The 24,097-nt window shown below is 32.9% G+C and overlaps 1 protein-coding gene across 1 annotated transcript; it reads right to left on the bottom strand.

Moving 5' to 3' along the window:
- Nucleotides 1–209: 209 nt before the first annotated feature.
- Nucleotides 210–21,211, bottom strand: LOC101889310 (clavesin-1). The gene is made up of 3 exons (XM_005185321.4): nucleotides 20,817–21,211; nucleotides 1,155–1,894; nucleotides 210–1,088 (listed from the first exon to the last, which is right to left on the bottom strand). Coding segments are annotated over exons 1-3 (996 nt in total). The 5' UTR covers nucleotides 20,818–21,211; the 3' UTR covers nucleotides 210–833.
- Between the last annotated feature and the right edge of the window lie 2,886 nt (nucleotides 21,212–24,097).

Below are 24,097 nucleotides of genomic sequence, written 5' to 3'. Positions count from 1 at the left end.
CGGATTTTCAAATACCCTACATTTTCTCGCATTAATCCATAAGAAGTGACCTGCATGACAAGAGCATAAACGTTTTGTATGGGAATTGAAGAGATAATCGGTCAGTGACATTTTAAAATGTTTTATATAAGGCAGAAGGGACCCAGGGTTCCCATACTTTTTTTTTCACATATCTACAAAATCTATGTTTTCTTTAGATTTTCAACAGATTTTATTTTTTAAAACATTTATTTTAATATTTATTAATTACTATTAAATTATTATACTACATTAAAACGACAAGACAAGTAAACTTGAAAATAAAATATAAAAGTAAGAATAAATAAAACAAAAAAATATATATTTTTTTGTTTTCGGAAATTTTCGATCTCGTTTGTTGTTGTTGGCCGAAAATAAAAAATTAAAAAATAATAATAAAATAAAAAAAAATAATAAAAACATAATATAGAACAACAAAAGATTTGCTTACAAATTATGTTTCATAAATTATGAAAAGCAAATATATAAAATATTTTAAATATCATTCGAATGGATGTTAGTTTTCTGGGCTTGGATGGAGAGAATAATGGACAAATCAATGTGACGAGGTTAGTGAGAGATTTTACTTATCACAAATTTCTCTTTTTTTCAATCATCTCCAATTTACTTGAGTGTACATAATTAAATCAAACACACATAAAATACATACATAAATGAGATAAAAACTTAATACTATTAACAATAATAATTATCATAATAATAATGAAGATATTTTTATAAAATTAAAAACACATTTAAGGATTGTTGCGATTTGTTACTGAGATTGGAAGCCTGTGTTGGGATGCTGGCATCGTTTAATCGACCTCTAGTTTTCTAAAACTGCCCACAACGCCTGAATCAATTTCTCCCACATCATTGCCGGCAAAACTGGCAGCATCTTTTGTGATTTCGATTTGCATGTCATCCAAAGCCAAAATGGCAGCACGTTTTTGTTGCAGCTTCACCTTGAATTCCTTGATCATATCGGCCATGGGTACGGTGCCGCCATATTCTTTGGGTAAGATTGAGGGATCTATTTTGCTCTTCAAGGCATCAATGCTTTTGTGGACCTAAAGGGGAAAAACGAAGAATTAACAAAATATTTTCGGAAAAAAAGCCTTCAAATATGAACTTACAATAATTCTCTTTTTCAGCTTATCGCTCAACATCGATACTGCCAACTCAATAATTCTGTTGGCATAGTGAGGTATATTCAGGAAATGGGTTTCCTTGTGACGCATAGGTGTCGAGTTCTGAATACATTTCAAAATACTTCTCAAATCGGTAAGAGACCATAGGCTCACAAAACCCATATTCATGCCACTCTCATCGTTGACATAAACATAGCCAGCCACCTGGGAATCTTCATCGTCCAGCAGGGCCTCACAGATTAGCGAATGAATACGTGCCATTTGCACCGAGGTATACTTGTAGGGATCAAATTTGGCCGCCACTGAGAATATAATTTGCCGTCCATGTTCATCACGCTGTGGCAGCGGTACCAAATAACCATTATCGAAAATTTCACTCATAGCCGGATCTTCAATATCCAATTTGCTAAACCAATGGGGGAACAGCTGGCGAATGGTCAAATAACGTTCCAACATTTCACAAGCCGCCGGCACGGAGAATTTCTTGGTGCGCAAGAAGCGCAAAAGGAAAATTGTATCGGTGCGACATTTTTTAATGTGTGGATGTTTGGCGATCCATTCACGGAACTGAGCCAAGGCCTGCTTGCGAATGTTGTCGTCTTCGTGTAGTTCCTCTTTGGCCACCGCTTTCAATTCGGGACTTAGACTACAGACATAGGGATCAAACTCCTCACCATCCTTGGGGCCAGACAAGTTGTGTTGTTGCATGACTTCGGTTTCCAACACTAGAATAAGGAAGAAGACAAAATGGAAAATTAATATCAAAATTTTAATTTAATTTGAATCAAAAATAATTTTAAAAAGCTCAGAAATAATAGACATTTTTATACTTCAAACATGTTTGAAGTCTCTCTACCATGTCTCTCTCTCTCTCTCTCTCTCTCTGTTTATCAGAAAGTATTTCAAATCTAAAATGTTTCTCCCATAAACAGTTATGCATATACCCTCAGCCATATGACTAGAGTTTATATCATTTGATACGGCCAAATCGTGCCTCATCGAAATAATGGTTTTAGACTCTAAGTCTCTTTGGACCAAATCCATTTCAAGACATTTGGAGTCGATCTAGCGACGTCAGTCTCTCAGTCCGTCTGACTGGTGCGCACAATAATTCTCGAAAGGAGTATCCGATTTGGTCCAAACTTGGTACAACGTAATATTATTATCGAACTTAGATCGAGTTCGGAGATGGGCAATATCGGTCCACTCCTTCTGGTACCTCCCCCACAAAGGGTCAAATTTTGAATATTCCTGAAGTTCATAAAACACGAAATCAACATCCGTTTCCATTTAGACTGGTACATCTCTATACAGGATGAGATGAAAAAACTTAGATCGAGTTCGGAGATGGGCAATATCGGTCCACTCCTTCTGGTACCTCCCCCACAAAGGGTCAAATTTTGAATATTCCTGAAGTTCATAAAACACGAAATCAACATCCGTTTCCATTTAGACTGGTACATCTCTATACAGGATGAGATGAAAAAAGTGCAACCAACTTCATACTGCTGTCATTTCTAAGGCACTCTTCCGACGGATGTTAAAATTATTCCATTGACAGCTCATTATATTGCTTACAAGCTTACAAAAGCATTTTGGTGAAACTTTTTCAGAAAAAAAGTTATTCGTGATGGAATTCAAGCGTGATAGTGGGATTTCTTTATATTTGGCTGGAAAACTTGTGTCTCGTACCATCGCTTGTTACCATGATACTGGTAGCGTAGCCCGACGTTAAGGAAGTGGACAGAAGAAAACAGCAAAATCAGCAGAAATGGTTCGAAAAGTAAAAAAGCGAGTTTATCGAAACCCGCGTCGCAGTGGCCGAAAAATGGCTTGTGAGCTGAACATATCGCAATATTTCATTCGTCAAATACTGAAAAATGAGCTCGGAGTAAAGCCATTGAAATTCCAAAAAGTGCTAGAACTTACACCGCAACAGAAAGAAAATAGACTCAAAAGAATTTCTTCGCTTGGCCGAAACTCTTTAGCTCTTTTGAGTCTATTTTCTTTGGTTTAGTTTTCTCCGATGAGAAAACATTCGTTGTCCAGCAGTTTGAAAACAAACATAGTCGTGTTTACTTATCAAAGAGGTCAGCTGAAAATGTGCACCTTCGGTTGGCCACCAGAACTCAAGCGCCGGCCATGGTGATAAATGATAATTATTATTATACTTATTAATCGACCATGGCATCAGAATAAATGTCGAATATTTTCTCGAAAATATTCTGGAGGGTGTATTAAAGCCTTGGGCAGGCAAACATTTTGGCCGCAGATCTTGGACATTCCAACAGGACTCAGCACCATCGCACTCAGCACGCGCCACCCACGAATGGTTACAAAATGAGGTTCCTCGCTTCATTTCCAGCGCACAATGGCCACCAAAATCTCCGGATATCAATCCGTTGAACTATTGTGTCTGGAGTAATTTGGAAAGCAAGATTGGCACTAAAAAATACCAAAGTGTCGATCACCTCAAGCAAGCGCTTCGCCGGGAATGGGCCAAATACCGGAGAGCAACAGTCGGACAGCGTGTGACAGTTTCATTGGCCGTTCGAAGGCCACAATTCGTACCAAAGGTGATCAATTCGAACAAATCTAAACTTATTCTAAAATTTGATGCTATTTCCGACAATTTTTTGCTTTCGTTAAATACAATTTAAAAAAAAATGTAAAAATTATGGCGTTTGACTTTGTTGCAGTTTTTTATCTCATCCTGTATTTTCGTCAACACAAGATCTGATATAAAGACGATAGAGCGCAGATTTCTTTTGGTCCCTTCCCCATATAGGGTTCAAGATTTTGACAAACAAAACGCTCAAAAAAAAGCGAAATAAGCATCCAACTCCCTTCAAATTTCATACACACAAATATTTTTGCTAACAAAAGAGCTGTTGTGAAGATGATATAAATCTGCGTACCCCTTCTGGTATCTCACCCACAAAGGGTAACAATTTTCAATACTTGTATCTCTCATAACTTGTCAAACAAGTCAGCGATTCCTTAAAACTCTTAACCACATATCTGAGATGAATATGAAATTTATGATTTAACATAAAATTGGATATAATTGTTGGATTTGCTTGTAATTTTGCCTATACCAATATTTTTATCTGTATTCGATGAAGAATGAAAATGGAATACTCCGGCCAACTATATCTGGTACCTCATGCAAATTTTAACATTTTTATAAAAATTAACACATATCTTATACAAAATGACGGAAGTAACCAATATAGTCCGATTCCTAGGATTTCACAATATTTTTATTATATATGTTTAGGTCCGATACGAAATGGTCAATATTGGTCCATTCCTTCGGAACCTACTCCAGAGAAGGTCAACAATTTGAATAACCATAACAGAAGTCAAAATATATTTTAATAATCGACAGGATATTTTTATACCCTACACCATAAGTTGGTCAGGGTATTATGTCTTTGTGCATTTGTTTGTAACAGGCAAAAGGAAACGAGATAGACCCATAGTTCCTTTTGATGATCTGCAAAGAATCACATTCAGAGTCGATTTATGCATGTCCGTCCGTCCGTCCGTCTGTCCATGTATTTTTGTAAACAAAGTACAGGTCGCATTTATTGCCCGATTCAGATGAAATTTTGCACAGATCATTTGTTTGGCCCAAGGACGAACCCTATTCAAATTGGAGATAATCGGTCAAAATTTAGATATAGCTCCCATATATATCTTCGTCCGATTTGACTTTTATTGTGCACCAAACCTGTAATATCAGCCCGAATTGTATGGAATTTTGCATATACACCCAAATTAGGTCTGAAAATATGCATGCCAAAATTTGATCAAATCGGTTCAGATGAAGCTATAGCTCCCATATATATTGTTCATCCGATTTGTTATTTTTGTCCACCGCCGCCGTAATATGCACTCTACAACAACAATATTTGGGGAATTATATCAAATACAGCTCAGAAATACATTTGCTAAATTTTATCGAGATCGGTTAAGATTTGGATATAGCTCCCATATATAACTTCGTCCGATTTACCTTTGATTGTGCACCAAACGTCTAATATTTGTCCAAATGGGTTGGAATTTGGCACATACGACCGAATTGAGTCTAGAAGCTAGTATGTCAAATTTGGTGAAGATCGGTTCAGATATAGCTATAGCTTCCATATATATTATTCATTCGATTTGTTATATTTGTTACCCACAACCGTAGTATGCACTCCGTAACAACGATATTCAGGGAAATATATCAAATACAGCTCAGAAATATCTTTGCCAAATTTTATCGAGATCGGTTCAGATTTGGATATAGCTACCATATATATCTTTATCCGATTTCAAATTAATTGTGCACCAAATGGGCAACACAAGTCCGAATTTAAAAGATACAAATGCTTCGGCATATCTAGTTCTTTGAACTTTAAATTTAAATTATAATCATAGCGTGTATGATTGAATTCTCCCATAAAAACTTTTAATTGTTATGTGGAGCTCAACTAAATTAGCAAAGTGGTGTAGGGTATCATAAAGTCTGCCCCGCCCGACTTTAATACTTTCTTTACTGGTTTTTACTTGTTTTAATTTAATTTCAATCGAGAGACAATAGACATTTTTATACTTCAAACATGTTTGAAGTCTCTCTACCATGTCTCTCCACCTGATTTTATTTCTCAAAAAGTATAGTTTCAAATCGAGAATGTTGATTGAAATGTATCTCCCATAATTATGATAAACAATTTTATGCATATTTTAATAGAAAATTAAAAAAAATAGATTGTAATTCAACTTTTCACAACGCAAACAGAAAGAATTCCATGACTTAACAAGTAGATTTTCATTCATAATTTTCCATGCTTTTTTATTCGACTCAGAAATGTAAATAACAGAAACATTTTCTGAATTTCAAATATGTTTTTTTTTTGTGATGTCTGCCAAGCCACAAGGTTATTAAGCACGTTCTATTTGCCAATTTGCATGTAAAACTGACATATACACAGACACTGTTACAGAAATTCTTGAATATTTGAAATAGTAACTATTTACGCCGAAGATTCAAACGTTTCACGTGCTCCCACACAAAAATGATCGATGTCATTTATTTGCAAAATATATGCCAAATCACGTGTTACATTTTAAATTTGTAACAAGATTTGAATTTGAAAATATAGGTTGCCCTTGCCCTTCTAAAGTTCAGACCTCCATGTAAATAATTCATCTCATAACAAGCAAGTTTAATGACCATTTGATTTTATTTCAAACATATTTGCATACGAAAAATGGTAAAAAAAATTCATACTCCAGCGCGTAGGTTGCTGACTAATACCATCAGGGGTTCGAAACATAACTGCTTCAAACTAGTCTTTTGATTATGGTTCATTGGGAGGGCTTTGTTTGAACCGGCGAACTTTATGTTAAAGATGAGAAAAGATAATCAAAAATGTAGGTTAATGTTTCGTGTCGGAGCGAATGTCAAATAGATGAAGGTCATTGCATATGCATTCGTGGTTGGCTATATGGAATATGGGATTGGTTAATTTGTATTGTTTGATGGATGTCTTTTGTGAGAAACACATTTTGGATAAAATCATAAACGAAATAGTTATTAATTCATTTTAGGTAAAGGTCACAACGAGGTAATTTGTAATGGCTATCTTGAATTCGAAGTAGTTGGATATGCCAATTTTTCAAGTATTTACCAAATTTCTGAATTAAATATGGTATCGAAAGAGAAAATTTCATTATAAAAAATATTCTTAAAATCAATGATTACAAAAAAATATTTTTTAAAAACTCCACGATTACAAAAAAACAATAACGTTATTAAAAATATTTTGTTGTTGCAAAATGATCAGGCTTTATCCCTTTACTGTTGTTTTTATAAGAAAAAAAAATCTCAAAAAAAATCTATTTTTATAAAAATAATCATAAAAAATTGTCCATTATAGAAAATACTCATAGAAATTCAAGTGAAAATAATATTCTTAATAAATTTACGACTATAAAAAATATTTATATATACATATTTTTTATAGTCGTAGATTTATTAAGAATATTATTTTGACCTGAATTTCTATGAGTATTTTCTATAATGTACAATTTTTTATGATTATTTTTATAAAAATAGATTTTTTTGAGATTTTTTTTTTAATATTCCTTAACAAAAACAAATGTTTATGAAAACAAATAAAAATCAGGGTGAGATGAAAAACTGCAACAAGATTGCTGTCATTACTAAGCCACTCGTCCGACAGCTATTAAAATTATTCCAGAGACAGGTCATTATATTGTTTACAATCGTACAAAAGCATTTTGGTGAGAATTTCCCTGAAAAAAATGTTATTCGTGATGGAATTCAAGCGTGATAGTCTGATTTCTTTATATTAGGCTAGAAAACCACAAGTGGCTTTCGTTAGAGCACTCCAGCATTTAAATGTGAATAAATCTTTTGTGTCTCATACCATCGCTGTGATACTGATAGCATAGAACAACGTCTAAGAAGTGGACGGAAAAAAACAACAACATCAGCAGAAATGGTTCGAAAAGTAAAGACGCGACTTTATCGAATCCCCCGTCGCAGTGGCCGAAAAATGGCTCGTGAGCTGAACATATCGCAATATTCCATTCGGCAAATATTGAAAAATTAGCTCGGGGTAAAGCCATTGAAATTCCAAAAAGTTCAAGAACATACACCGCAACAGAAAGAAAATAGACTCAGAAGGGCTAAAGAGTTTCTTCGCTTGGCCGAAAGTGGTGAACTGCCGAATTTGGCTTTCTGCGATGAGAAAACATTCGTTGTCCAGCAATTTGTAAACAAATAAAATGATCGTGTTTACTTGCCAAAGATATCAGCTAAAAATGTGCACCTTCGTTTGGCCACCAGAACTCAAACGCCGGCCATGGTGATGGTGTGGGCCGCCATAACAGCCGATAGTCGCTCTCCGCTCGTATATATCGACCGTGGTACAGAATAAATGCCGAATATTATGGCGAAAATATTCTGGAGGGTACATTAAAGCCTTGGGAACTCAAACATTTTGGCCTCAGACCTTGGACATTCCAACAGGACTCAACACCATCGCACTCAGCACGCGTCACACAATAATGGTTACAAAATGAGATTCCTCGCTTCATTTCTAGCGCACAATACCCACAAAAATCTCCGGATACCAATCCGTTGGACTATTGTGTCTGGAGTATTTTGGAAAGCAAGGTTGGCACTAAAAACCACAAAATTGTCAATCACTTCGCCGGGAATGGGCCAAAATACCGCAGAGCAATATTCGGGTAGCGTGTGACGGTTTCATTGGCCGTTTGAAGGCCGTAATTCGTGTCAAATGTGACCAATTCGAACAAATCTAAACTTATTCTAAAATTTGATGCTATTTCTGACATTTTGTGCTTTCATTCAATAAAATTAAAAAAAAAATTAAATACTATGGCGTTTCACTTTGTTGCAGTTTTTTATCTCACCCTGTACATATTAATATTCATAAAAATTCACTTTTTCTAATATTCTTAAACCGAAATCAACGTTTATGACAACAAGTGCAAAAGTAGCTATGTTCTGTTAGGCCGAATTTTTAATTCCGTCCATCATTTGTAAAGAACTTGCAAAATATAAGATTCAATGACAAACTTATTATACCCTCCATAGTATGGTGGAGGGTATAAAAACCAAGATTTGAACAATTTTTATTATTTTGAAAATTAAAAAGCTATGATAATGAAGAACGATTTCAAAAACAATGTTTGCAAGTCCTAGTCTAAGTCCCTTAATTTATAAATATTTCATTTTTATAACTATGCTAGCAACAGAATATAAGTTCTAAAAATTCTTTAAATAGTCTCATTTAATATTCCAAAATTTTGAATATTCTCTTTAAATATCGCACAAAATTTGATTTTCAGCCAGTTTTAATTCCAAACTAGTTTGAGTTAAAAATAACATCATGCGATCAATAACCCAGTCAGTATGTTTCCATAATGCGGCCATTGAGCATACATCTCAAATGAGTGATTTTATTTTAACAACTCATGCACTCAATGCTACGCTCTTTTCTCAGAGATATTATCCCATGTCAAAAAAAGAGGCACAGACACCCTTTTCTAGGACATGATGTAACAATTGCTTTGCTTTGTTTCTTTTGAGTGATAACTAAGTTAAGGTGATTCGACAATAATTTGTCAAATTGGAGTAGAAAAAAAAACCCAAAGCTAAGCTGGCTGGGAATGACAGGCAGTAAGCAAAAAAAAATTGTGCCTCTCTTGTCAGGTTGAAATAAAAAACAAATTGTAAAAAAAAACTTGTCATCTAAACCAAAACGAAACCGAAAGATAAGGTAATGTGTGGACAATCCACAGTGACCAAAAATAGTGGTGCCATACCAAAAAAACAACGCTCATACAAACACAAAAGCTCATGGTGGCGTACCATAACAGTTGAAGATGTGTGAAGGTCGTTCATTTTTGGTTGATTACAGAATCAGGGTACCCATGCGCTTTAATTGGGTTAAATGCGTATTGACTTTTGTTATACGTCTTCAATATGGCCAATAATATTCAGCTTTTTTTGTGTGAATGGTTTCCCTTGCGCTAATTTATTTTTTTGTTGATTTTCTTTTTGTTTATTTTCCTCTTTTTTGTTGTCGACTTTTTGGGCAATAATTTTAATCAGTTTTTTTTTAAATATCTTTAATTGGTATTTTTAGCAAATTGTCTTACATTAATCGCAGGGAGGTATATCAGATATTTTATTATTTTTTTGCATAATTTTATCATATGTTAACCTTGATTTGTCTGCTGCTTGTTTGTTTTGCTTGTCATTTTCTTGAATTTTAGGCGTTGATTTGTAATGTTAGGGTGTGTTTTTATGGGGTTATTATTAAAATACTACAGTTTTTTGGATCATTAAATATAGATTTTATAAAATTTGGTTTAAGGGAAATTACCGCAAAACGTCGAAGTTATTAAATTGAATTTTTAAAAATGTTCACTTTAGAGATAAAATATAAACTTCTTAAAAAAAAAGTAAAAAACATTAAGTCCGGCCTGGCCGAACTTTTAATACCCTCCACCATTGAAAAAAAAAAAACATTTTTATATAAAAGCATCTGAATTCAAACAAATTTGAAACAATTTCGTTGGTAAATGTGACTAGAATTAATAAAATACCAAAAATTGGTGGGTATCGTTACATGTGCGCTATAGGAAAACGTGGACCTAAATATTCAATGTTCTACCACCGAAGCTAGAACAAATTATGAACTACAGATACCAATTTATACTATACTACTCATACTATGTTCCGCCACAGCATCTAGAACCCATTACGAACTACAAATACCAATTTTTGAGCAAATCCGTGGAAAAATGTGGCAAAAATCATTAACACATCCAATATCGGAAGGTACCGTTAAAAGCTAGAATCCATTACGAACTACAAATTTTACAAAAATTTAGATAAATCCGTGAAAAAATGTGGCAAAAATCATCAAAATGTCTAATATTAGGAGGATCCGTTATATGTGGGCTATAAAAAACCGTGGACTTATACATACTACGTTCCGCCACAGGATCTAGAACCCATTATGACCTACAAATACCGATTATTAGACAAATCCCTAGAAAAAATGTGGCAAAAATTATCAAAATACCGAATATCGGGAGGTACCTTTATATGGAGGTATACAAAAACGTGGACCTATACATAAAAATTTCGCCACCAAAGCTAGAAACCATTATGGTCCACAAATACCAATTTTCGGACAAATCCGTGGAAAAATGTGGTAAAAAGCATCAAAATACCGAATATTGGAAGACACCCTTATATGGGGGCTATACCAAAACGTTAACCTATATATACTATGTTCCGCCATCGGAGCAAGAACCCATTATAACCTAAAAATACTGATTATTAGAAAAACCCTTAGAAAAAATAATCAAAATACCGAATATCGGGAGGTACTGTTATATGGAGGCTATACCAACACGAGGACCTACCGCCACAAGAGCTAGAACCCATTGCGAACTACAATTACCAATTTTTAGACAAATCCATGAAAATATATGTCAAAAATCATCAAAATACCCAATATTGGGAGGTACCGTTATATCGCGGCTATATCAAAAAGTGGACCGATATATCTCAATTTCAAAACCAACCATCCTAGACACAATACAAATGTGGGCTGTATCGTGGTTTCAACGGACAGACGGACTGACGCACATCGTTAAATCGACTTAGAATTTTATGCTGATAATGAATACATGTACCTTATGGCGTCTACGACGAATATTTAGGGATGTTACAAGCGGAATGGCAAAGTTAATATACCCTCCTTTCCAAGGTGGAGGGTATAACAATGGAAAATTTTAACGGAAAATTTAAAAAGAAAAATTCTTCAGGTTCCATCCATTCCAAAAGAAAATTATAACCACACCTAATTTAGCGAATTCATTAGGAGTTTTTCACAGGTTTTGAAGTATCAAATATTTGTGTATTTTTTATCAGATTTATAATATGGGATTTAGAATTTTTTAAGAGCTAATTATGTCGATTTTTTAAATATTTTTTAAGCTATAATCGGGAGCTTGAAATTATTCTTGGGTGCAAGTCATTCTATCGGGTTTTTAATTGTTTTAAACATTTAAATGAAAGCTATTAACGTGAGATTTCAAGAACTTCTTTCACAATTTAGTCCAAGTTCCAGTATGACTTTTGATGTAAAGATGATTTTTTAGAAAATTTTTTAATAAATTTTACAATGATAAACAAAAATAATTTAAATAGATTCCTAAAAAATAATTTTAATTTCCATTAGATTTTTGTGGCGGATTTTTATTTAATCCTTTTTAAATCAACGAACGATTTTTCCAATAAAAATCCAGGCAATAAGAAAGGTTAACCTGTAAAACCTTATGGTCGTCTTTTTCAAGTTACATTTTCTTATTTAAACTCAACAATTACCGCAAAAGGTGACAACATAAACCCCACAACAATTAATTGGATGATTACAAAATGAGAGTGGGAGTCGTCGTCAATATAATTTCATTGAACTCTCACTCGCTCTCACACTCTTTACCTCTTCCGGTTTTACTCATCCAACTGTTACACATGGGCAAACTGTGAGAGTATGGCAGCCAAGTTTGTGTCTTAAGTCTTTCCATTCAAATTAAAGTGCACGAAAAAAACGTGTTCGTTGCTTAAGTCTTTTGTAGAGTGCAGTTGATATATTTTTTGGTTTTTATTTTCAGTTTTACAATTTCTTATTAGCCTTGAGAATTACCACTGCTGAACGACGATTGGCTTTTATTGGTATGCATAGTTTTTTTTCTTTGTCTTGTCATGGTTGTCTTTGTTGTTGTTGTTGTTGGTATTGAGATTGTTTGCTATTATTTATATGAGGACGGCAGTCTCATGAATGTATACCACAAAAAAAAAATGAAACACAACAAAACTTGAAAGAAGTCAATAAACTAAAACCAATAATTTTTTATACATATTATTACATCATTTCACACATGTTTGCATAATAATGAACGAAGAATTGAATGAATGGTGGGCTTAATATTTTTTGGTTTAAATAAAAGAAGATGTCTGGCGTTTTGAATTTTTCTTTTGAAAAATCATTAATGGCAACCTTTGAAGACAAAGGGGTTATTTTTTCAATTTCTTAATGATAAAATGCGAGAGGATTCGAAATGACATATTTAAAAAAAATCACAAATGTAATGGGTTCTTGAAAGACATTTGTAAAAAATGTACAATCGTAAAGAATGCAAGGAACTTGTTAAAAATATTCCTTTTAGAGAGTCTTTCAAAATAATTAAAAATCAAATATGATGGTCTTCAATAATTTAATTTTTTAAAAAATTAAAAAAAAATCAGCTTGTCTATGAGAACTTGCAAACATTATTTTTTATGTAAATCGTATTTTAAAAATTATTTTAGAAAACAAAACACGTTTTTTCAATTCGCTTTTATAGAGTGACTTTAATAATAAATAATATGAAGTGTGCTATGTCTAAAAATTAACTACATAAGATCCTCAGTTATAAAAAATGTAGATTAAGCTCGAAATTAATTTCTAAAAAATAGTATTTAAAATTCATTTTAAAAGCTCACAAGTGTACAGTGCCCTAAAAAATATGAAAAAACAAGATTTTTAATTTTATTCATATTATTACCTTCAAAGATATGTAATATGTTTCTTAAAGCTCAAAACAGTTTAGAAAAATCTTCTATTGTACAAAGTCTTAGAAAATATATTTGAAAAAATTTACTATTTTGAAGAGTTGTTAAAATGTTGAAAATAAAATAACACACATCCATAATGAGAGACTCAAAAAAATAATAAACAAACCTTGTTTTTATAAAATAGTTTTTTTTTAATCAAATCTCCATTAAAAACAGGACAAGGAATGTTAAAAAGAAATCTGCGATCATAAATACTAAATGAAAAAATTAATTAAAAATCTGCATTATAAAAAATTCTTAAAACCTTTTTTTAAATTCAAAATTTTAAAGAGTTCTCGAAAAATTAATTTTAAAAAAACATGATTGTAAAGAGTCTAATAAAATATTTTCCCCGTCATAAAGATTACATGTAGTATCTATATTCAAAAATCTAAAATTTTTAAAAATATTTCAGGTATTTTAAATAAATCTACAATTATAAAGAGTTCTAAAAAAACACTGTAGAGAGTCTTAGAAAAAAATTCCTAAAAAATTTAAATTCGCAACGGGCCTTTTTGAAAAAAAAAAACTTTGAAAAGAGTCTACAAAATTAGCGATAAAGATTCCTCGCCAGATTACCCAGTTTTTTATGTTATTGGAACAATGCTAGAAGTATCCACGTTTTTATCCTTTCGGATTCTTTAAAAAATATCGTTTCTGTCCTTAACATTTTTTTTCAAAAATTCCCCAATTTTATCATATGAGACATTCTATTGAAAAGTTCTCGTTTATATCTTCGCACAGCCCTTAACATTCTACGTTAATATCCTGGAAAAACTCCTAAAAAATATCCACGTTCATATCTTTAAAAAGTCCTTAAATTTACAGGGTTTTTGTTTTATAAAAAAGGTATCTTAAGGATCTAGGTTTATACTCTTGAAAATTTCTTAAAAAGTCTATGTAAAAATTCGTATTTCATGTCCTCGGAAAATTCCTCGAAAAAATCTTTAAAAAGTCCATTTTTATTTCCTCGAAAAATTCCTTAAAAAGTCCACGTTTATTTCCTCGAAAAATTCTTTAAAACGTCCATTTTTATTTCCTCAAAAAATTCCTTAAAAAGTCCACGTTTATTTCCTCGAAAAATTCTTTAAAACGTCCATTTTTATTTCCTCGAAAAATTCCTTAAAAGGTCCACGTTTATTTCGTCGAAAAATTCCTTAAAAAGTCCACGTTTATGTCCTTAAGGGGTCTACGTTTATTCCTCGAAAAATTCTTTAAAAAGTCCATTTTTATTTCCTCGAAAAATTCCTTAAAAAGTCCACGTTTATTTCCTTGAAAAATTCTTTAAAAAGTCCATTTTTATTTCCTCAAAAAATTCCTTAAAAAGTCCACATTTATGTCCTTAAAAGGTCTACGTTTATATCCCCGAAAAATTCTTTAAAAGGTCAATTTTTATGTCCTAGAAAAATTCCTAAAAAGTCCACGTTTTTTTCCCCGAAAATTCCTTTAAAAGTCCACTTTTATGTCCTCGAAAAATTCCTTAAAAAATCCACGTTCATGTCCTTAAAAATTCCACAAAAATGCATGCTCATATTCCTTTACAATTCCTTAAAAAGTCCAAGGTTATATTCCATTAAATATTCCTGAAAAATTCCTTCAAAAACCAACGTTTAATAATGCATCGAATATCCTTAAAATTTTGCGAGGTTAAATCCTTGAAAAATGTTTTAACAATTTCATTGAATATTTTTGAAATATTCTTTTCGAAATGCCGCACTCTTATCCATAACACCATTGGATTCAACATCCTGTTAAAATCCGTTAAAATCTCCACATTTGTATTGCATTAACCATATTTGAAAAAATTCAAAATACTCGCTTGATTTACCAAAAAGTCCTTTGAATATCCTTGTCTGGTTAGTTTCATAAAATTATTCCTGTGTACCGCTCATAGTTGTATCACTCTAAAAATCTCCATGTCAATATGACTAATCGCACGTTTTTTCATTCATGTATGATGGGCATTACTTCAACCTCTTCCAGAAAGAGTTGGCTGCTCATTCCCCTCTCTCTCTCTCTCTCTCTCGAACAATTCGAATTAGATCAGTGTCAATAAAAAATACATCAAGGTTAGGTTACACACCATGCAGTGTGACCCATAATGTTTAGATTGCATTGTATTTGTTGTTGTATTTCTGGGTATTGTCGGGTTCGATTTTGCCTTTGTGTAATTGTCGAGCATGTGTATTTAACCCTGAACGTGATGAGCTTTACATTTTTAATTTATTTACCAAAAGGCCTTTTTATTGGCTAGACAGAGGGAGGGAGGTAGGGAAGTGCAAGTAAAGCAAAACTGATGGTCAACGTGAAATACAATTGTTGTCAACAAACCAAAAAAAAATATTACACCAGCTAATTTGTTGATTGAAGGAGAGAGATAGATGTAGGGAGAGATATTTGGAAAAAAGAGAGTGAGAGAGAAAAAAATTATACTACAAAAATCTTAATTTTTTATGCATTTGCCATCTAAACAAACGCCTGAGCCTAAAGTAATTTGTCGGTCCAGACAAAAACATTGTGTTTGCACAGACATGAATAAATGAATACATTTGTTTCGTTGAAAAATAGGATGTTTGATTTATGGCTTTTGAATCAGTTTTTTTAATTTAATTATAAAATAAATTAGAAAAATAACAAAAAAATAAAAAATAGTTATTCCCTACCCGAAATCTGAAGGCTCGCTCTTCACATCCCCCTTACCATCTTGCCATAATAATTTCAAATACGAATATTCAATCAGTGACAATGGAAAATTTGTCAAACAGCTAGATTTGTAACAAAACAATGAGATAGCTCTTTTCTATCTTATTAATTGAGCTGTTTTGACGTAAAAATTTGTGTGTGTGTGTGTGTGTTTTTTTTTTCAAATATCTTAAATTGTTTTATAAACAAACAAGACAGACAACAAAATCCGTAATCCTCCAGACAAAATAGTACTGTGTTTATTTTAGGTCTTATGAAGTGCTTTAAGAAACAATTGGTAAACAACTAAATGATTCATGTTCAAAATATTCTATTTTGAGTTTGACTAATTGAAGTTCTGAAAATAAATAGCTATTGAAGAAAATTATATGAATAAACAAAAAACAATAACAACGCATCACATAATATTTATTGGAAAGTTTTTTTTTTTAGAAGATTGGGATTAATATTTTAAATAGCATTTCAGTTTTGTGATATTCCTTTTTAGAATTGAGGAGGTACTGAATTTGACAATCTCTCATCATTTTCCTACAACCGAATTTTTTTCATATTTCGTATTTGAATATTGTAATGGCTTTGACAAAAGTTGCCTATGCAGATCCACGTTTTCGTAAAGACGTGCTATATTCGGTATTTTTAAGAATTTTTAATGGATTTCATTTTTTGAAAATTTCAAAATTCGTTCCAAATGGTAGGAAGTATTCAAAGTTCGCCCCAGCTGCTTTTTTATTTGTTTTAACTTATCATACCCTTAGACATATAGTTTCATAAAAATAAGGATTTTAAGACTCGCAATATATTCTTCTAGGTCTTTTCATCCAGAATTCGTGGACTTTTTAAAAATATTTAAATTTTTTTTTTTTTTTTTTTTTTTTGAAAATAAATCGATGATTTTTTAAGATGCTATCAGGGGCATTCCGAAAAAAAAAAACATTTCCATGGCATTTTTAAAATCATTTCTAAGGACTTCTCGGCTATTACAAGGAATTTCCGACTGTAAATCGTGATCTTGATTTTGGGGGGAATATGGTCTATAAATCGTAGAATTTTTACGAATATTTTTAATCCATAAATTTTTTAATACATTTTTTTGAAAGATATATAAAACTCGTGAATTTTTAATAAATAATTTTGTTTTTTGGAATTTTCGGGAATATTTTCTAAAAATATTTTTGAAGGCCCTCCCGGACGTATATTTTGCAAGTATAATTATCATGGAATTTTAAGATTTTTTAAGATTATATCTACAACGACTTTTTGGCAAACATCTTGGCTTTTTTTACCTTCAGCCATACAGCTAAAAAGGGTATATATTATTTGATACACCCAAAACGCGCTTCATCGAAATAACGGTTTCAGACATAGAACCCTTTGGACCAAATCCGTTTCAGGACAGTTAGAGTCGCTCTAGGGGTATCCGTTCGTCCGCCTGTATGTCCTGAAGGAATTGTCTGATTTGATCCAGACTTGGTGCATCGTCACTTTAATGTCAAACTTAGATCGAGTTCGGAGATGGACAATATCGGTCCACTGCTTCTGGTACCTCCCCCACAAAGGGTCAGAATTTTGAATAATTATATCTCCTTTCTTATCCTAAAATTTCACATATCCCAATATTTCTCTATTTTTTTTATTTCTATTTCAATAAAATATCTGCGGAGCAGATGGTAGATATCGATTCACTCCTTCTGGACCCCCACAACGGGGTCAACATTTTGAATAGCCATGAATCTCATAAAAAACATCAGATTCAAATTTCACACATTCCCATATTTTTATATTGTTTTTTTTTTTTTTTTTTGGTAACGCAAGACCTGGTGTGAAGATGGAATATATCGGACTACACCTTCTGGTACCTTCACCACAACTAGTAAATATTTTGAATAATTTTTCCTCAAAAAATGTGAAATAAGAATCCGATTCTCTTCAAATTTTACAAATTCCAATATTTCTGCTAAGGTGATGGATATAGGTTCATAGGTTCTGGTACCTCCCCCAAAAAGGGTCATCATTTTCAATACTTATGTCTCTCATAACCTGCGAAGCAAGTCAGAGATTCATTTCAAGCTTTCTATATCTACATATCTTTCACAGCCACACATCTGCTGTAAATATGGAATTTATCGGCTCACACCTTCTCGTACCTCCCCCACAAAAGGTTAAAATTATAATTAATTATTATTTCAAAAAAATTGGTAATTGATGTCTGATTTTCTTCAAATTTTAAACATTCCAATATTTTTATCAATATTTGATGAAGGGGAATACTATGTCCGATACCTCACGCACATTTCAACATTTTCCATTTTCATGTGTCACATGAATAAAGTAGTCGATATAGTCCAAATCAGGCACGTTGTAATATTAATGTCAGATTTATTTCAGTTGAGCAGTGGATAATATTGGCCCACACCTTCGGTATCTTCTCCATAAAGGGTCACATTGATAATCATAATGTAAGTCAAAATGTATTTAATAAACTGGTATAGGCTTAGGGTATATACATATCTGTCGGCAAAGACGACAGATGCTTTTTAACTGGGTTTTTCCAGAAATTAGAATGGGATGGTTTATTTATTATACCCTCCACCATACTATGGAGGGTATATTAATTTTGTCATTCCGTTTGTAACTCCTCGAAATATTCATGTCAGACCCAACAAAGTATATATATTCTTGATCAGCGTAAAATTCTAAGACGATTTAGCCATGTCCGTCTGTCTGTCTGTGTGACTGTCTGTCTGTCTGTCTGTCTGTCTGTCCGTCTGTCTGTCTGTTGTAATCACGCTATCTTTCGAACAAATTGAGATAGAAGGCTAAAATTTTGCACACATGTATTTTTTCCCAGTAGGCAGGTTAAGTTCGTAAATGGGCCATGTAGGTCCAAGTTATCATATAGTCCCCATATAACGGTACCTCCCGGAATTATTCAAATTTGGCATTTGAAGTTTGTAATGGATGCTACAGCCTAAGACAGAAAATTACCTGTGCAGGTCCACGTCTTCCTGTAGGCCCCATATAACGGTACCCTCCAATATTCGGTTTTTTGATGATTTTAGCGACATTGTTTACCGGAATCGTTTCAAATTTGGTATTTGAAGTTCGTAATGGATACTACATCCTAAATCAAAAAATGAGCCATGTAGGTCCACGTCTTCATATAGCCCCCATATAACGGTACCCCCGATATTCGGTATTTTAATGATTTTAACGACGTTATTTACAGGGATTGTTTCAAATTTCGTATGTGAAGTTCGTAATGGATACTTCAGCCCATGCCAGAAAATTGTCTGTGCAAGTCCACGTCTTCGTATAGCCCCCATATAACGGTACCCCCCATATTCGGTATTTTGACGATTTTAGCTACATTATAAACAGATTTTTCTTCAAGTTTCGCATTTAAATATTGTAATAATTTATGACAAAAGTTGCCTATGCAGGCCCACGTCGTCGTATAAGCATTAGGTATTTTTAAGATTTTAACAGAATTTTTAACGGGTTTTATTTTTTGGAAATTGCCAAATTTGTACCAAATGGTGGAGGGTATTAAAAGTTCGGCCCGGCCGAACTTACAGCTTTTTTACTTTTTTTTTAATAAATTCAAAACAATACGATTCTAAATTCTATGTGGATTCTTCCCTATTATGTCCACAAATTAATTTCCAATATTATCTGAATAGAAGAAGATATTCCATAATTCTACGATCATTAATAATTTATTTGTGCTAAAAGAAGGACCAGGTTAAAAACTTTTTAGAGTGGAAATAATTTTGCGGGAATATTCATGAACTTGCATCTGAAAAAATATTTTTTTTTTTAACGGATGAAATTTTGCGGCAATATTCCTGATTCAAAACTCACACAAAAACATAAAAGTGGCTTTTTTTCAAAATCTATCTGATAAAAACATTTTGAACCCTGTCAGACTACCGTTACCCAAAAAAAACAAAAATTGTATGTCTTATTTACATTCCACTTCAAAAATATGGTCATTTGAAACCTATAATTACCCCTACTTCACTTTCATTTTCAATTCAACACGATAGCATTATCAAAGAAATGGAGCAGAAAACAGTGGGAGGAACTTCGTTTCAAATTTCTGTTTCTGTATTTCTTTGGATTAATTCAACTACAAACGAAACGCATTCAAAACCGCTATTCGAATTCAAAAGAGCATGACAAAAAAATATAAATGATTTAGGGTTAAGCAACAAAAAAAAACCATGGTGGATATATTTAAATTTGAAAAGCAGACAGATAGCCGACGACCGTCAAACTACCTGTCTTACAGAAGCTGGAAAAGTCAGTCTTTTTAGAGGTGGAGGAGGAACAGAAAAAAAATATTTCCGGTTTAGAAGGAAAAAAACCAAACCAATGGAACCCATTATGTTTGTTTGCGTTTTTTTTTTTCTGTTTTTTTTTTTGCTTCTTCTACGACGAGTTTGTGCTGCCACATCTGGTGGGTAGGAAAATTTTTCGGAAAGTGAAAGTGAAATATAAGATGTCTGCATAGAAAAATCGTGGCCAATAATGATGAAAAGTCATCATTAGTGCTGGGGTATTATCTAAATTAATAAGGAAAAAAATTAAGCCACAAAATATGAGGGCACTTTTTTGGTTTTTTTTTTACTTCATTAAGTCTTGTGAGGTAATAAAGTTTTTTTTATTGCAGTGTTTCTGTTTCTTTTTTTTCAACACACACGATTACTTAATTTGAAACTCACTTTTGAAGTTGTTTTTTTTTTTTTTGGTTTTTAGTGGTTGAGAGATGGCCTCAGGGGGAATTTTACGCAATCTTTTGCTGGCTGTTGGTGTATTGGTGTCACACAATGTGTTAATTATGTTTTTTTTTCTCCCGGTATTTTTGTGAATTTAGTTTTCCAAGGGGAGTTCTTTTTTTTCAAAAACTGAACTTTTGTTAGTTTGGCTTTTCTTTATTTCCACATTAAATTTAATTTTTGGTTTGTTTTTTTTTTCGTATTATTTTCTTGTGCGTTATTTCACTTGTTAATTTGTTGAGGTTTCGGGCCAAACTAACCGATGTTGCGGCATTGAAAATATATTTAACAAAAATTCACTTCGCAGCACCTCAAATGTCTGGTTGTTGGTATGGATGGCAGGCAGGCAGGCAGGCTAGGTAGCAGCTAGTTGGCTGGTTGCCGCCGTTGGCTCTCGGCTCAATTGTACGCTACCATATAAACAGACAGACAAACAAACAAACGAAAAAAAGCCACTCAAAAATGCTCACAAACAAAAATCCACTCAAATAGGAGGAGAAATTATTGGGAACTTAAATAATTTTACAAAAAAAAAACGATTTTGAGTATTAATAGACAAAAGCCAGAGAGAAGTCATATTTTAACTCATATTTTGGGGGGAATTTGGGGCTTCAAACAACCCATAATTATCTTGAAGTAATTGATGGCAAGCTCTTTTTTTTTTGACAAATCTTGTATTTTATTTAGATTTTTTTCTTCGTTGACGTTAACTAGCCAATTAGAATAACAACAACAGAGTGTCACTAACGCTGACCCAAGTTCAAACCCCAAATTGTATTTAAGAACAATAAACCAGACTAGGTGCTGCATAACGAGGTACAAACGCAGGGTATATATTTAAATGATTTATTACACGAAATTTAGAATATTTCAAATTACGTTTCAGCTACTCGATTGCAATATTCAGCGAAAATTTTTTTAAATAATTCTTATAAATAAATATTGACAGAAGCCAAGTAAGAAGGCAATAAGTTCAGTCGGGTCGAATTTTGAATACCCTGCACCATTGTGGAAGGAATTTGAAAATTTTCCAAAAAAATAAAATTCTGTTAAAATCTTAAAAATACCAAATATAGCCGTTATATTGGGGTCTATACGAAAACGTGGACCTGCATAGACAACTTATGTTGTAAGCCATTACAATATTCAAAAACGTAACTTGAAAAAAAATCTGGTGAATAATTTAGCTAAAATCATCAAAATATCGAATGTAGGAAGGTATCGGGGCTATACGAAGACCTGAAAATTTTTTGTGTCGCATGCTGTAGTACTTATTAGGAACTTCAAATACGAAATTTCAAACAATTTCGGTGAATTTTGTCCCTAAAATCCTCAAAATACAGAATATAGGGAGGTACTGCTATATGGGGTCAGTACGAAGACCAGGACCTGCATAGACAATTTTACCTGCATTTTGGTGTAGCCCCCATATAACGGTACCACCCGATATTCGGTATTTTGATAATTTTAGCGACATTATTTACCGGAATTGTTTCAATTTTGGTATTTAAAGTGCGTAATGGATACTTCATCCTAAGACAGAAAATGAGCCATATAGGTCCACGTCTTCGTATAGCCCCCATATAACGGTACCTTCCGATATTCGGTATTTTGATGATTTTAGCGACATATTCACCGGAATTGTTTCAAATTTGGTATTTGAGGTTCGAAATGGATACTATAGCCTAAGACAGAAAATTTCCTCTGCAGCTCCACGTCTTCGTATAGCCCCCATATAACGGTACCTTCTGATATACGGTATTTTGATGATTTTTGCGAGATTATTCACCGGAATTGTTTCAAAGTTGGAGAAGGGCAATATCGACCCACTCCTTGTGGTACCTACCCCACAAAAGGTCGAAATTTTCAAAAATATATATTTTCTGCACAGAAAGAGAAACGATAGCCCGATTTTGCTCCAACTTTGCAAATCCAAATATTTGCGTAAGTGCTGAATCAGGTGCGAAAATGGACAATATCGGTCCACCCTATCAAATACCTCCCCCACAAAGGGTCATCATTTTTAATGATTACAACGCTTATCAAATGTGATGTAAGGAGTCCGACTGCCTTCAAATTTCACACATTCCATTATTTTTACTAACACAAGATGTGTTGTGAAGATGGGATATGTCGGTCCTCTCCTTCTGGTACCTCCCCCTCACAGAGGGTCAAAATTTTGAATATCCATGGATCTCATAAAACGCGAAATTAACATCCGATCTCATTCAGACTTGGCACATCTCAATGTTTCCATCAACACAAGATATCTTATAGAGATGGTAAAGATCAGACCATTTCTTCTGGTACCTCTCCCCATAGGGTTCAAGATTTTGAGAAATCAAACGCTCAAAGTAAGCCAAATAAGCATTCAACTCTCTTCAAATTTCACACATACAAACATTTTTGCTAACACAAGATTTGTTGTGAGGATGATATATAGCTGCGAACCCTTTCTGGTACCTCACCCACAAAGGGTCAAAATTTTACTTTTATCTGTCATAACTTACGAAACACTTCAGCGATTCTTTACAATTTACTATATCTAAATATTTATCTCAACCAGAAACTTGGGATGAATATAGATTTTATGATGAAGTTACCAATAGAGACCAAACCTGGCATGTCGCAAAGATTTATATCGTATTTATTTAGATCCGATATGAAATGGAAAATATTGGCCTATTCCTTCAGAACCCACTCCATACAGGGTCAAGAGTTAGAATAATCAAAACAGATGTCAAAATATATTTATTAAATAATCGAACATTGGCTGGGGGTATACTTCTGTCGCCAAAACCGACTAATATTTTTAAAATTGTTTATTTTTTACAAGTTTAGAACTATGTCTGTAATAGTGCTATAAAATTTCTTGCTTACAATATCCGTACCTTGTTAATTTTAAAATATATTAAAATAAAACTTTCTAATATTAAATCAATTCTAATAATAATATTCAACGGTATACCATGACCTATTGGATTTGCGTGTAGAAGCACCTTAACAAACTTTATATTAATAACTTCATATTTTATTAATCTCTAATAAGTGTTTAAAAATAAAAAATGCTTAGAAAAGTTATTAAAAAAAACTAAACGACAACACAAACAGAAAGTGTGTGACTTGTGGTGACATCTTCCAATTTTTTAATGGTCTGAGCGCGTTCCCATTTAATTGGAGTGAATTAATGGCATTTTTATAGTAGGTATTTGAATGTATGGAGGCAA

This window comes from Musca domestica, unplaced genomic scaffold (assembly GCF_030504385.1).
Source record: "Musca domestica strain aabys unplaced genomic scaffold, Musca_domestica.polishedcontigs.V.1.1 124, whole genome shotgun sequence".
In the NCBI taxonomy this organism is placed as follows: domain Eukaryota; kingdom Metazoa; phylum Arthropoda; class Insecta; order Diptera; family Muscidae; genus Musca; species Musca domestica.
The sequence above is the reverse complement of the archived record's forward strand: the minus strand, read 5'-3'. Positions and strand labels throughout refer to the sequence as shown.

Coding starts and splice junctions, on each gene's coding strand:
- LOC101889310 (XM_005185321.4), bottom strand. Junction 1,089..1,154: donor AGCTGAAAAAGAGAATTATT/GTAAGTTCATAT, acceptor TTTCCCCTTTAG/GTCCACAAAAGCATTGATGC.